The 14209-nt window shown below is 29.9% G+C and overlaps 2 protein-coding genes and 1 long non-coding RNA gene across 3 annotated transcripts; 1 reads left to right on the top strand and 2 right to left on the bottom strand.

Moving 5' to 3' along the window:
* Positions 1 to 381: 381 nt before the first annotated feature.
* LOC124897561 lies at positions 382 to 1358 on the bottom strand. Its single transcript, XR_007054312.1, has 2 exons — positions 958 to 1358; positions 382 to 876 (listed from the first exon to the last, which is right to left on the bottom strand). It is a non-coding gene; the product is annotated as an uncharacterized LOC124897561 (long non-coding RNA).
* Positions 1359 to 5981: 4623 nt separating this feature from the next.
* LOC107869601 lies at positions 5982 to 7501 on the top strand. Its single transcript, XM_016716108.2, has 2 exons — positions 5982 to 6314; positions 6521 to 7501. Exons 1-2 carry the CDS (start codon positions 6170 to 6172, stop codon positions 7315 to 7317), a joined length of 942 nt encoding a protein of 313 aa, XP_016571594.2. The 5' UTR covers positions 5982 to 6169; the 3' UTR covers positions 7318 to 7501.
* Positions 7502 to 8016: 515 nt separating this feature from the next.
* LOC107869600 (early nodulin-like protein 3) lies at positions 8017 to 13903 on the bottom strand. The gene is made up of 4 exons (XM_016716106.2): positions 13513 to 13903; positions 13306 to 13421; positions 12480 to 12875; positions 8017 to 8367 (listed from the first exon to the last, which is right to left on the bottom strand). The coding sequence occupies exons 1-4, from the start codon at positions 13649 to 13651 to the stop codon at positions 8305 to 8307; spliced, it is 714 nt and encodes a 237-aa protein (XP_016571592.1). The 5' UTR covers positions 13652 to 13903; the 3' UTR covers positions 8017 to 8304.
* Positions 13904 to 14209: the final 306 nt, after the last annotated feature.

The following is a 14209-nucleotide window of genomic DNA, read 5'->3' as shown; positions in this document are numbered from 1 at the left end:
CTTTAAACAGTCAGTCAGTTTGTCATTACTTTTATCAGTTTTCAGACAGTTATTTTCCTGCAATTTTTTCAGATTTACGATTCGGAAATGTTTTAGTATTTAAAATATTATGGCGTATTCTGTTATTCTGCACATGTGTATTTTGTTATTATTATTCAGTGCTCACAGCAGATACCAGCTCATGGGTTAGCTTGTGGTCACTTATGACCGTAAGCACCGTGTGGCGTCCAAGGTATTCTCCTGAGACGTTCTATAAGTGAATAGGTGAAAGAGTTCATATTTAAAGAAAACCATTGCATAAGTAAATCGGTGAAAAGGCCCATACTTAAAGAAGATCATTGCATAATTGGGGCCCATATTTAAAGAAGACCATTGCATAAGTGCATCGGTGAAAAGGCTCATACTTAAAGAAGATGATTGCATAATTGGGGCCCATATTTAAAGAAGACCATTGCATAAGTGCATCGGTGAAAAGGCTCATACTTAAAGAAGACCATTGCATAATTGCATTAGTGAAAGAGCTCATACTTAAAGAAGACCATTGCATAATTGCATCAGTGAAAGGACCCATACTTAAAGAAGACCATTGTATAAGAGCATCGGTGAAAGGGACCATACTTGAAGAAAAGTCACCATCTTGAAGTCAAATTGGTCAGTCTTAAAGTGTATGGAGGTGAAGTTAAACTCTCGCATCCAAAGCCGATTGTTGCATAGTCACCATCTTGAAGAAAAATTGGTCGAATCTTAGGATGACAGAGACGAAGTTAAACTCTCGCACCCTAAGACGATTATTGCGTTGCCACTATCTTGAAGTAAAATTGGTCGGATCTCAAGGTGACGGAGGAAACGTTAAACTCTCGCACCTTAAGTCGATGGCTGCATATTGTTATATGCATCAATTTGAAAAAAAGAGACAAAATAAACAAAAAAAAAAGAAAAAAGTGGAAAAGAAATTACCTCGATACTGCACCTCGCAGTTGTGACTTGCAAGCACTGCAATTGGTCTTACAAATAAAGAACACTGGGCTTATATAGACATCAAAGGGCGGCTAATTAAGACTTATTTTCGATATAGGATAGTTTTACAATCAGTGTTCTAATTGAACTTGGCTTATTTGAGGCAGTGATATTATCTATTTCTATAGGTCCGTTGATATTCTTGGTAAGCATATCAAAGTTTTCCAAATTCTCATCACCTTATCTAATGTAATTTTATGCCAGACAAGAAAAAGGGGATTTGTCTATGTACATAAACTACAAATCAAAGTGCAAATTGACGGTTGAAAGTGAATTGGTCTTCACTTTCTGGTCAATCCCACGTGGAACATTAAGTTGTATGTATTTGACTTCTTTTTTTAAAAGGGGAGAGAAATTTCTTTTTAAACAAAACAAAAAAAATAATTACTTTGGTAATTATAAATGTCCATCAAGAATGTGATGAGCAAAAGAATTTGTATACAAATTACAGAATATCTTTACTAATACTTCAAGTCTCGTCTCTAAAATATTAAATGTCTCGATAAGTCTTGAAATAGGGGCATTTATGAGCGATGAAATTTAATTAAATTTAAATCCGTACAAAATTTGAGTTATATTAAATTCAAAATACATTAGTCCTAAATAAATATTACGAATTAATATAATTGAATTAATTATTTAAGTCCAAACACATGAATTTAAATAAGGTCCAATATGTATTGGGTTAGTCCATTAATTTGAGCTACAAATGATGAGCCATTTTGCAAAGCCAAAAATGTTATCTTATTCTAGAGGACCAAAATGAACGTCATGTGTCAAATGATGTGGCATGCCAAGTCAAGTGAAGGAGCCAATAGGACCATGCCACATGTCAAAATGATGCAGCGGGCCTAGTGAAATCAAAAGCTCATAAAAGACGTCACGTCACTTAAATTTGATTGGTCAAAAGAAGTCCATCTTCATCATGACTCTTTCCTTTCTACAACTATAAACAGTGGTCTCATAATTCAAAAAAAAAAAAAAAGACCAACAACTCTAACAAGAAGCAAGAGAAATCTCGTGGATCAAACACCGCAATTTCTCCGCAAAGCTCAAGCAAGATTCAAGATCAAGACCGCAAGATTTAAAAACAAGCCCAAAAGCCTTTGAATTCAAGCACAAGTCAAGATCAACTCATCAAATCCGCAAATTAAATTCAAATTCAAGATCAAGCTCAAAGCCCTTGAATTGAATTTATATTTGAAAAGGCGAATCAGAGAATTCTTAAAGATTGTAACACTCACATATTCAAATTAATAAAACGATTGTTGCAATATTTTTCTTGTCCCAATTTATTTATTTTTTCCGACTCAAAATTTTATATCCCCTTATATCCTTGTATTCCCATGCATATCAATGTATATCCCCCTATATATCTGTTTATCTCATATACGTCTATGTATATCCATAAATATCTCTGCCTGATATATATTGATATACATGTTATTCGATGTGATATACATTATGTTATAGAGACGCTTTCTAGGTCTGGATTTTGGCTCCAAATTGGTCCAAATCATTTCATCTTTAAGTCGAGGCCCTTCTATATATACTTGGAAACAACAAAATAGATAATATAAAAATGGAAACATATAGATGGTCCCTTTAAATTATTCGTAACAATCACATAGACACTTTATCTTTTTTAATTATCAGATAGACACCTCTACTTATACAGATGTGTCTCGTGAACACCCTGATCCAATTGCTCACGTTCGCGATGCAAGATAAAGTTAAATCCAACACATGCACATCACATGAATTTGGAAGCCAATATCCAAGTTTGAACTACCTAATGGACCATTACTGATTCTAAAATCTTATCAATGACTAATCTTGGTATGAATTCGAAATTCTTTGGGAGGATCGGGTGGGCGGGGTGGGGTGGGGTGTTAGGGTTTTTGCCATGATTTTCTTTCTAAATTTAAGTGTTATTTTTTTTAGAAGAAAAATAAAAGTAATACCATAATTACTTTTACTTTTCCTGAAAGATAAATATAAAATCATTTCATATTTGGCAAACCTCTTTCTTGGAGAAAAGATTTTGAAACTATATAAATAGACGACCCTCTTCTCATACCTTAACACAATAGCTTCCACAATTTAGCCTTTAAAGAGTCTTTGTTTAGGGGAGATTTCTCCCAATAGGTTTAATTTTTTTAAAATTTTATTTTTAATATGTAGGTAGTTTGACCAAATTATATCAATAATTTTATGCTTTTTAATATGTTTTTCTTTGTCATCTGATTTATTATCTCATGGTTTGCAAACGTTAAGCTTCTGCATGACGCCCTCTCCATTTTGAACTCAATAAGTGGTATCAAAGTCTGTGGTTTAAAGGTCCAATGGTTTGGTGAAACGAAGTTGAAGACAAGTCAAGGCTATTTTATTCAATTTGTAATTAATTTGATGATAATCAGGATTTTTGTCGAACTGCATGTGGAGAACAAGTTTAAACCATATTTCCAGCATTCCTGTTGCTGCATCTTTAAAAATAAAAATAAAATGTTACTTTTAAACCAATTTTTAACCATGATATTTTAAAATTTATTTTTAACCATGGCAAGCAGCAATTATGAAGATTATATCAAGAACGAAATTCATGCATGTGATGTGAAGAAGGCGGATCAAGTGAAGAAAATCAAGTCAAAATGGGGAGATTTAATAGGGTCTTTGTCCTGATTTTCTTACCAAATTTAAAAGTTATTTTTTTTAGAAGGAAAATAAAAATAATACCATAATTACTTTTACTTTTTATGAAAAGAAAATATAAAACTTTTTCATATTTGGCAATATAAATAGACGACCCCTTTCTCATATAAATAGACGACCCCTTTCTCATACTTTAACACAATAGCTTTCACAATGTAGTCTTTAAAGAGTCTTAAATTTCTCCCAGTAGGTATAATTTTTTTTTAATTTTATTTATAATATGTAGGTAGCTTGACAAAATTAAAAATTGGAAGTGTGGGAGATATTAAAAGTTGATGTTGAAAATAAAGAATGCATCATCGCATTGCATGCCTAGTTTAGGAAAAGCCAAGAGTTCTTTTAGTTTTTTCACTCGGTATCTAATACAAGCATACATTAATTAGATTTGGACTAAAAAGATTTCATTTTAAGGCATAAAATGCTTTCTATCAAAAGGCCAGTTAATTCCTAAAAGTCGAACTGAAACCTTTAGCTAGCTAGTGGGCCAAGAGACTTTTCAGTGTGAAGAAGAATCTTTATTGGTTTTAAATGATTTTTTTTTGTTTTAGTAAATATATAAATCTCACACATTGATTGATCGTGTTAGGTAATTTATTTTCTTTTTATCACTCTCATTATTGCTTCAGTTATAGATATACTTCTAACGGACAGGCGAATTTCATCGTTCTCCATCATCATACACTTTTGAGGTAAGAATAATATTTGTTGTTTAGTGATGGACATAAATTTATTTATTGTCTATATTCTTTTGGTTCACTAGCATCTTAATTGCTTAAAGTATTTAGTTCATTATATATTGAATATATGTGACAACCATGTAACAAATGCATCACCTTTTATAATTTAACTATTAATCAGAGACATATATACACATTTCTTATTAATAATTGAGACATTAGTTTTGTACCAAGTATTTTGGGACATTTATTTTGTATCAAGCATGAATCAACGCATTAATTATGTATTAAGTATTTTGAGATAAACATGTAACGCATGTTCATTATCATGTTCATGTTCATTGGTTTATAAATAAAATCATCTTTTCATTATTTTTTTAATATTTAACAGTTGAAAATTAATTAAATATTTATAAGAAAACCTTTTCTTATTAGAAGTCATTTGAATTAATGACAACTAATATCTTTTTCATTAGTTTAAGAATTAAATCTACAAATAAATATGAAAACGTTAGAATAAGAAAATATAAAAAGTACCAAATTTTTAGAAGTTTTAAGTAAGTAATCAATGTTTTTATAAAGATTTATCTTAAAAAATAGAAAAAATTTAAATATAGAAAAAAAAATAACTGTAATACAAATATGGTTTAAATCGATACGTCTCTCTTAGCCTCTAGCAGCAAAGAAAAGAGGTACTACTTAACAAAGGCAAAAGTGACGATCCATTCACCACTTAAAACTTTTGGTGATAAAATATATATGAGCTTACAATAAAATATATGTTATATTTACATTATTATATTAATGTATGAAGGATCTTTGAAAAGTCATTTGAATTTTCTGCACTTCACTAAAAACTTTTTGTAATAAATAAAATCATCTAATATTAAATAATCAAAGATTACACATGTGAGACACGTATATTTAACTAGTAAGTATTAAGGGCGGATCCACCATTATAGTTGTGGATTAGGCAGAACTCAATAGTTTTGACTCAATATTGCATTTTTTTAAAAAAAATTATCAGGATAATATGTCTAAATAACATATTTAGAATCCAACAAAACAAAAAATATTGTGATCCAAAATCCATAAACTTAAAATCGAGAATTCATCTCTTATTAGCATGATGCCGAACAAAAAATAGAAGACCATTATTGGAAGATATATTCATATTTGGGGGGGTTAGAATGGAGTCTTTTTATTGTATTGTATTGTCAGTCGGCCTAGTAAACGTAATTTGAATAAAGTGTGCCTTGTAAAACAGTGAGACTTTTAGGTGCAAGCAGAATTCAGAATTATTCGTATGCACCTACATAAGCAATACTAAACTTTTGAGAAGTGTTACATGTGGAGTACAAATGAAGTCCTTGGAAAGGCAATGTGCACAAATATATGAACTCATAGAAGCCAAATTCTAATATCAACGCCTTTTCCTTTTTTGCTTGCCTATCCCACAAGATATTAATTTTCTTCAATCTTAACATTACTTTAAAATTTTATCAATAATTTCACGTGTTTAGACCATAAGTCCTCACAAATTAGGAATCAAACTTGACAAAACTTCGAAAACAAACTACATCTACATCTATCAAAAGCTATAGCCCTCCAATCAAAGCATAATGTGTTATGAAGCAAAGCATATGTTCTTTTTCTCTCATGTTTACGTTAGCAATTTAGCATATGCATTTGCATTATTTTGGACTTAACAAGTTTTGTTTCAACTTGCAAAATCAAAGTTCTTGTAGAAAAATTGCGAAAATATGGAGATGGAAATGGGACTCAAACTAACAAGAGCTGCTGATGAATTCTCCTCTACTGAATTCCAATTTGCAAAAGACAGAGCTGGCCCGCTTTTCCAGTCTACAGAAACAGACAAAATGTTCATCCTTACAGTCCATTTGAAAGGTCAATTTCTCTTTATCTAACACATGGTTGATTTCTCAGGTTACTCAACTAATAGATATTATCATCTTTTTCAACAAAGTAAGTCTTACTGAGATAATAATTATTAGTTGAGCAACCATCTGATAAATCAACTCATGTAACACGTTAGTTCTATTCATTTTCATGTTCATGTGTACTTACTTCTAATATGGAAAAACACTTTATAGGTTACATACAAAAAAACATAAAGATTGATATTAATGAGGAAGGAACAATAATCACGATAAGGGGTGAAAAGCCGATTCAGGAAACTGTCTTGGTAGGGTGGAAGTTGATCAAGAAAGATGTCGAAATCAGAAAATTTAGTAAGGCTTTCAAGATACCAGATGGGGTTATTTTGGATAAAATTAAAGCTAGATTTGATGAGGAAAAATCCATATTGACAGTTAAAATGCCAAAGAAAGTGAAAGGAATTCTTGGAACTGAATTTGTTGAAGTGAAGGAACATGAAGATTTACCAATTGTAGCTGACAAGATTTCTAAAAAGGTCACATTTAAAGAAGATACGGTTAAGCCGACATCCTCAATTGATCAAGAGTCTACTAAACAAGCAGAGGAAAATCAAGAAAAGGGGAATGACATTGTGCAATTACCATCCAGTATCCAAAAACCACGTGAAGTACTCGAAAAACACGTTGTTAAGGATGATATTCCTCAAATGGACAAGGACTCAACACCAAATGTCGACTCAAACATCAAGAACAACGACACAATTCAAGAAAAAAGAGAGCCTCAGGGAGATTTTGTAGGTCGCGATGAACCTGAATCTTTGAGTTCTAGAGTTGAGCCTAAAGATGATCAAACCAGTGAAAAAACAAGGAAAAAGGAAGATGATAATGTGCCCAAGAGGACTAATAAAATTTGTGTACCTATTGTTGCAGGCTCAGCTTTAATATTATCTCTTGTAGTGTTTGTCATTCATTTCATCAGAACTAAGAATCAGTCTGGGAAAAGAAAAGGTTAAAAAGCTAACAACATAGCATGGATGTTATTAGTTTTTAAAACTTTTCATTTTCTTTAACTTCTTTATTTGATTGTAAAAAATAGAGTTTGATGATTACTAGGTTCAATTTGTTGTGTTGTTATGAGTGTGTCCTTGATCCTTAAAAAGCCTATGGTTGTTATTAGCACTTTCTATAAAATTTTCATAAGATGTGTCCCTTTAATTTCTCAGGCTGCCTTGCAGAATGCAGTCCTGTTTTAGCTCCCAATAATCTCCTTTAGCTCACTACAATGTACTTAAAAAAACAGATGCCATGGACTTTTTAATTTGGTTATTATACATTAAATCCTGAAGAGTTGAACATTTGGGCATTTAGTCTCCAACCTCCTGAATATTATATCTTGTTTGTAGTCTTAAGAACAATTAGTACTAAGGGATCGTTTGGTTTGGAAATTATTATACCGGGATAACTAATTATCTCGGGATAAAATAAAAGAACATATTTTCCTTTGTTTGGTTGGAGGGATTAATCCAATCCGGGCTAACTTATCCCACCATTTTCTCCTTAGTGATGGGATAACTTATCCCATATACATGGTGGGAGAAGTTATCCCGGATAATCCCGGGATAAGAATTTTCAAACCAAACGACCCCTGAGTAGAATAGCAAAAAATTATTAATTTTATTTTGAGCATCTAAAATAACTATCTTTAATCATGACAAATAATAATAATTTGAGACGGGAATATAATATTTGATAACAAAAACAAAAAGGAGTAAAATGCTAAGGTGCCAAAACTAAAACTAAAAGAAGAAAAAGCTAATAAATCATAAGTACTAAAGTAGGATCAAAGGATAGCAATATTACACATGATATGTTACTACTCTATTGCTACTACTATTAATGATGATGATAATCAACCCCTTTCAGTGCTACTTTAGATTCAAAAAAATACTGCATCCCAAGAGTGGAATCTCTCTTTTTACATGTCTCTCCTTTTGCATTGTCTAAAGTAGAATTAATAATATTGCAAAGCACACAGCTGTTTGAATTGCTGAAAACCCTACCTCCTGCATTTACAAAAATTACAAGCCCCAAATCAGAAAACAATCAAATTAATTAAGTACTTAAAAGTATCAATGAGGAATATAATTAGAATTAATAATGAATCTAATCAACAGCACCATCATCAGCATCCAAACTCACTTTGTTGGGAAAAAGTTATCACTTGATCTCACTTTCCTTGCTATTAATCAATATCTAATTGATCCTTCTCTACTTTTGTTTGATAAAACGATTAATATATTTCTCCAAAAATGATCTTTTCTCCTTTGTTTCCCCGAAATGGCTTAATTTCTGTCCCCATTGAGCTATTTTATACTCCTTTTAAAAAAGAATGACCTATTTTGACTTGACACAAAGTTTAAGAAAATAAAGAAGACTTTTGAATCTTGTGGCCTTAAATGAAAGTTGTGTCAAATGTACCAAAATACTCTTTAATGTTGTGGTTCTACTATGTGCAAAGTTGAAATTAAAGTATTGCAAAAAAAAAAGAGGTTATTCTTTTTTAAACGGATTAAAAAGAAAAGCAGATTATTCTTTTTTAAACGGAGGGAGTAGGATACAACAGTAACATATTCAATATAACCTCGCGAGCAGAGTGTAGAAATGGTAGAGTATAGGCGACCTTACCTCTATCTCATAAGGATAGCGAAAATATTTTTGCGATTGACCAGATATTGTATAGTATATATTTTAATAACAACTTATTTGTATAAGACAGAAACACCAAACGTTAGTTATATTCTTGAGTAGATTTAGGATTTAAAACAACTGATTACTATCGTGACTATATCTTAAACGTTGTGGAATATAGCCTATAGGTCAATAATCAGGAATCAGAGATGTACTAATAATAGGGAAAAGTACATACATTGTCCATTAAGGGTAAAGTAATTATCTAAATTTGTCATATATCTTTTAATTGGTAGACTAGAATATTCACATACAAACATTTCTATACTACCATAATATTATCACAAGCCCAGTAACACTTATCAAGATAGTCCAACTTACTTATCAGCAGCCAACTAATATTCTATGGAATTATTTATTTATTTCTTGAGAAAAATATTGGTACTACCATGTACAAGGTTTTTTGTCTCTTCTTAAGCAAAAACTATTGAATACTACTTTGAGCTCCACAAGTAAAAATTCTATAATCGTTTAAATGTCTCTAACACCAGAAAATATGAAGTAGTTTCCTAAATAAAAATAAAAATAAAAATAGGAAATAAAGAAAATAAAAGACGGAAGAAGGTCTAAAATTTCCTGTTTTAATGTGTATATATTTGGACCGCAAAAATCAAATAAAGTAAGCACTTTCTTCCCTAAAAATCCCAAACCAACTTTACCACTATTCCTTTTGCTTTCTTTTTTACCTTTTACTTTTTTGACATGAAAACTCATACTTATATACAGCTTAACCAAATTCTTGATCTTATATCAAGAATTTTAAAATCCATTAAACTATTTAGGATCCTATTAAATCACTTGTACTAATTTATTTGACATTTTTTTAGTCTATTTCAAAAAAATTATCACAATTTTACAATAAAAAATATATTAACTTTAAAATTTCTTTTTTCTTAATAAATGATTTACAACTGTACATATAAGGTTTATTTTAAGCTGCACATTTCAAATCTTTTTCTTTTTTCCTTAAATTTCGTGACTCAAGTCAAACAGCATCATATAAATTTGGCAGAAAAAGTATTGAACAATACTTTTAATCAAACCGTATCACATAGGAAAGAGGATGATGTCCTTTCAATTTTATCCTGCTTTAAATGAGTATGTATGACCAAGAAACTACTTCCTTCGTTTTAAAATAGTTGATTCTTGTTAATTTGATGTTGTCTTTAAGAAAATATTTATTAGATGTTTATTTTATCAAATTAATTTTGTTAATTATGTGTTGAAAATATAAATTTGAGTATATATACTTTGTTTAGTCACTGAATGATAGAGATGGTATTGGAACAACATAATAAAGTTCTCTTAATTTCATAAATAGTAACTGAATTGAAACAAATACTTTTAAAAAGAAGATTAACTATTTTTAAATGAAAAAATAATTAAAAGAATTTAAATTTTTTTAAAGATATTTATTTAGAGCATGTAAGAACACACTTTATCTACAAGAACTAAATAGTTTCTTAGGGGTCGTTTGGTAGAGTGTATAAGAATAATATAAATTATGGTGTATTAGTAATGCATGTATTAACAATGTTTGTATTAGCTATACTTGCATTAGTTATGCTTGTATTTTTCTTATGCAGTGTTTGGTTCGATGTATTAAAAATAACATGAATTACATAATTTCAAAAAAAAAAAAATTACATAATACCTTCAATATATATGTTTAAAAGGATGCGAAATTTTTTTTGAGAGATAATAGTATCTTTAAGCATGTTAATGCATGCATTAGATTCATTGCATTACTAATGCCATGGATTTTGATGTATTAGTAATACACACCTCAATATACAACAGAGAGTATATCTAATGCAAGCATTAATTATACATAAGATAAAAAAAATATACCAAACAAGGTACTACTAATACACATTAAACTAATGCATGCATTAACTTTCTAATACATTCTACCAAACGACCCCCTTAGTTATGCTGGGATAACTTTGAAAACAAGTTATACCGGGATTAGTTATGTTGGGATAAGTTGTGATGAATAAGTTATACTGGGATTAGTTATGCTGGGATTATTTTTTATTGAATGTTTGGTTTGTTGTATTCAAAGTAATATGCATGGTATAATTTCTAGGAATAAATTAAATTAATATATATATATATATATATATATATATATATATATATATTTCTTTTCAAGCTTTAAATATTTATTCTTAAAAATAAAACTTTTATCTTATTTAGCTTAATTTTTTGTGTGTGTGCATTTCCATAATTATATCATGTGTATTTTAAAATAAAACTTTCATCTTATTTAGTTTTAATTTTTTTGTGTGTGCCTCCCATGATTATGCCATGTGTGTTTAAAAAAAATCTTACTACATCTTATTTAGTTTGAAATAAAAAATTTCAACTTAAGTTTTTTAAAGTAAAAGATGATTTGTTATTTATGTCACTTCATTTAAATAAATACCACTCATATAATATAGAATATTAAAATTCATTTTAATAGATATATAAAATATCAATTTTTAAGTGATTAAAAAAATATTTAATTTAAAATATGTAATTCAACAATGGAGTCGACATTTTTATTATTTTTTAGAGAAATTAAAATATATAAATAAACATAATAATTATTCAAATAAATTTAACGTATAATATATTCATAAATAAAATATTTCTTAAATGTGTATGAATCTCTAATATTTCTTGTTAAATTACTTATTTTTCTCTAAATTTCATAAAATATTGATAATCTCATTTTTTGTTAAAAAAATTCATCATAAAAAAATGTGAAAAAGAATTACTCTTATTTTTTATTATTTAGTATCATTAGTATTTGGAGAGTCAAATTATATTTTTTAAAAAATTAAATTTTCAAATATTTTTAGCTAAATGTAAAAATATTTTTTTATTTAATACTTAAGCATGTATTAAGTTAGAAAGGAAATATCAACATACTTTAATAACTTGTCCATAATTTTATAAAAATACTTTATAGTTTATTAAAAAAGTAAAGTAATACATATATACATACATACATATACATATATATATATATATATATATAATTGAGGGCAATTGTGTCTTATTCTAATTTTATCCAAAGGATAACTTAATATGGGATAATAATCCCACCATATCTATGAATAATTTATTTCGAGATTAATTATTAATCCCGAAATAAGTTATCTCAGATATTGATAACCAATCAAGTGAAATAAATATTTATCCTCGAATTATTTACATCCAAACCGCAAACCAAATGCCACCTTAGAGTGTTTCAAAGTTAAAAAGACCGCTTATTTAGAAACAAGGTAGTAGTAATTTAGTTAAAAAGATCGCTTATTCAGAAACCAAGGTAGTAGTAATTTTAGTGTGACATAAATTTGCCAGAGTATTACACATCACTCTTAGTCAAACAACAAGAACAAATAGAGGTATTTATGTGATTAATTAGATGAATCACCTGAATAATTGTATGGTGAGCAGAAGCAGAAGTTGGCAAAGGGCGGATAGTAGCAGAATCTACTTCACCAGTAGGCAAGGGAACTGCCGGATTACTATTAATAAACGGAATATCACCTCCTTTTTCCGGCACCATTGGCCCATTTGCAGGCAGAACAGCACTCGGTGCAGGGCTAGGGGAAGTACTTTCTCGTGGCTGAAATGGCCATGGGTATGCCGGAGAAGATGACACAATACCACCGGATATCACCGGTGGAGCTCCCACCGGCGAGGTGGCAGGAGTTGGTGCCGGAGCTGAAAATGATACCTTAATTGCTAGCTTTTGGTTCTTTAGACATGCTGCATTGGTTCCATTGTTGAATGAGAAGTAAAACATCCCTGGCCTTGATGGGTGCCACTGCAAAAAAAATTAGAAAGATCAAATCTTTTTAAACACCCTTTTGAATTTTAGCTGTGAATCTTGAAAATTTGGAAGAAATTGAAGTCATTTACAAGAAATTTCAGACTTTGCCTTACAAGCTTACACACAGTAAATTCATGCTTGATTCTTGAAATTATGCTGAAAATGAGAGAATTTTCTAACACCTTTTTCATTTTTAAATTTGAATTTGGGTATGTCGAAGAAATTAGTGGCATTTTCAAAAAGTTGAGACTTTAAAACACATACATGAAGTTAGAGTTTGGTTGTAGATTTTGAAGTAATTTTTGTAAATTTGTCTTCAACTATAATGTATGTTCAAATACAACTTTAAATTTTCAAATTTGAAGTTTCAACTTTAAAATCTATGGCCAAATGAGAGGGAACAGAAACAGAAAGAGAAACTTACAGTATAGGACTTGGAATCAGATTTAGTAAGAAGTGTAGCTTGAGTGAAATTGCAGACATTGAAGGCATTCTGGTTCTGGAAAATGTACAGATTGTACTCATACTTGTGCTTGAAAACTGAAAAAACCAAAAACAGAAACAAAGACTCCAAAGGTAAATGCAAGTAAAAATTTTGGTCAAGTGAAAAGCAATCAAGAAGACTACTTACTAATGGAATCACCAATTTGAACTGTTGGATTTTTCCACTCAGAAACTCCATCAACTGCTACAGTTGCACTATGAGAAAGCTGAAAGATTACACTTCCAACAATGAAGAAAAACGCACAAAACATAGAGACAATTCCCATAATGAAACTTAGTGCTGAATTCAAAGTGGTGGGGAGCAAAGAAAGAAAAGAGAATAGTAGTTAGTAACAATTTGGAGAAGGTTTTTGAGGCAATTTAATGGAGGAAAAAGAGAGTGATGCAGAAAGTGTAGTACACAAAGAAAGAGGAGAAAATGGAGAGGTGTTAAAGAGAGTTGTCAGTGTGTTGGGCTTTTCACGGGAATTGTTTTGAATGGTGTTCAGATGGGTGCTGTGAGTGAAAATTTGGGGGATGTATGAGTACAAGCTGTACATTTAATAGTGTCATAAGGCATAATAGGAATTCACAATTAATTTCTTATATTGTCATTAAATTATTTAAAATATCTCACCAAAGTCAATTTTATTTTTTCATAATAAAAATGGCATTGAATTATTACTTTATCTCTTATATTATCATTCTCATATTTTAAACTACTAAACTCACTTAATTTGCTTAACTAACATTTTCAATTCAATTTTAATTATAAATTTGGAAAAAGGCATCGTTTTCACCCTAAACTATACCCGAAAAGTCTAAGCCACACCTAACTTATACTA

The sequence above is a fragment of the Capsicum annuum genome, chromosome 4 (genome assembly GCF_002878395.1).
Source record: "Capsicum annuum cultivar UCD-10X-F1 chromosome 4, UCD10Xv1.1, whole genome shotgun sequence".
NCBI lineage: Eukaryota > Viridiplantae > Streptophyta > Magnoliopsida > Solanales > Solanaceae > Capsicum > Capsicum annuum.
The sequence above is the reverse complement of the archived record's forward strand: the minus strand, read 5'-3'. Positions and strand labels throughout refer to the sequence as shown.

Coding starts and splice junctions, on each gene's coding strand:
- LOC107869601 (XM_016716108.2), top strand. CDS start 6,170: ATGGAGATGGAAATGGGACTCAAACTAACAAGAGCTGCTGATGAATTC. Junction 6,315..6,520: donor CCTTACAGTCCATTTGAAAG/GTCAATTTCTCT, acceptor AACACTTTATAG/GTTACATACAAAAAAACATA.
- LOC107869600 (XM_016716106.2), bottom strand. CDS start 13,651: ATGGGAATTGTCTCTATGTTTTGTGCGTTTTTCTTCATTGTTGGAAGT. Junction 12,876..13,305: donor CTGATTCCAAGTCCTATACT/GTAAGTTTCTCT, acceptor TTTTTTTTGCAG/TGGCACCCATCAAGGCCAGG. Junction 8,368..12,479: donor CTCACCATACAATTATTCAG/GTGATTCATCTA, acceptor TTGTAAATGCAG/GAGGTAGGGTTTTCAGCAAT.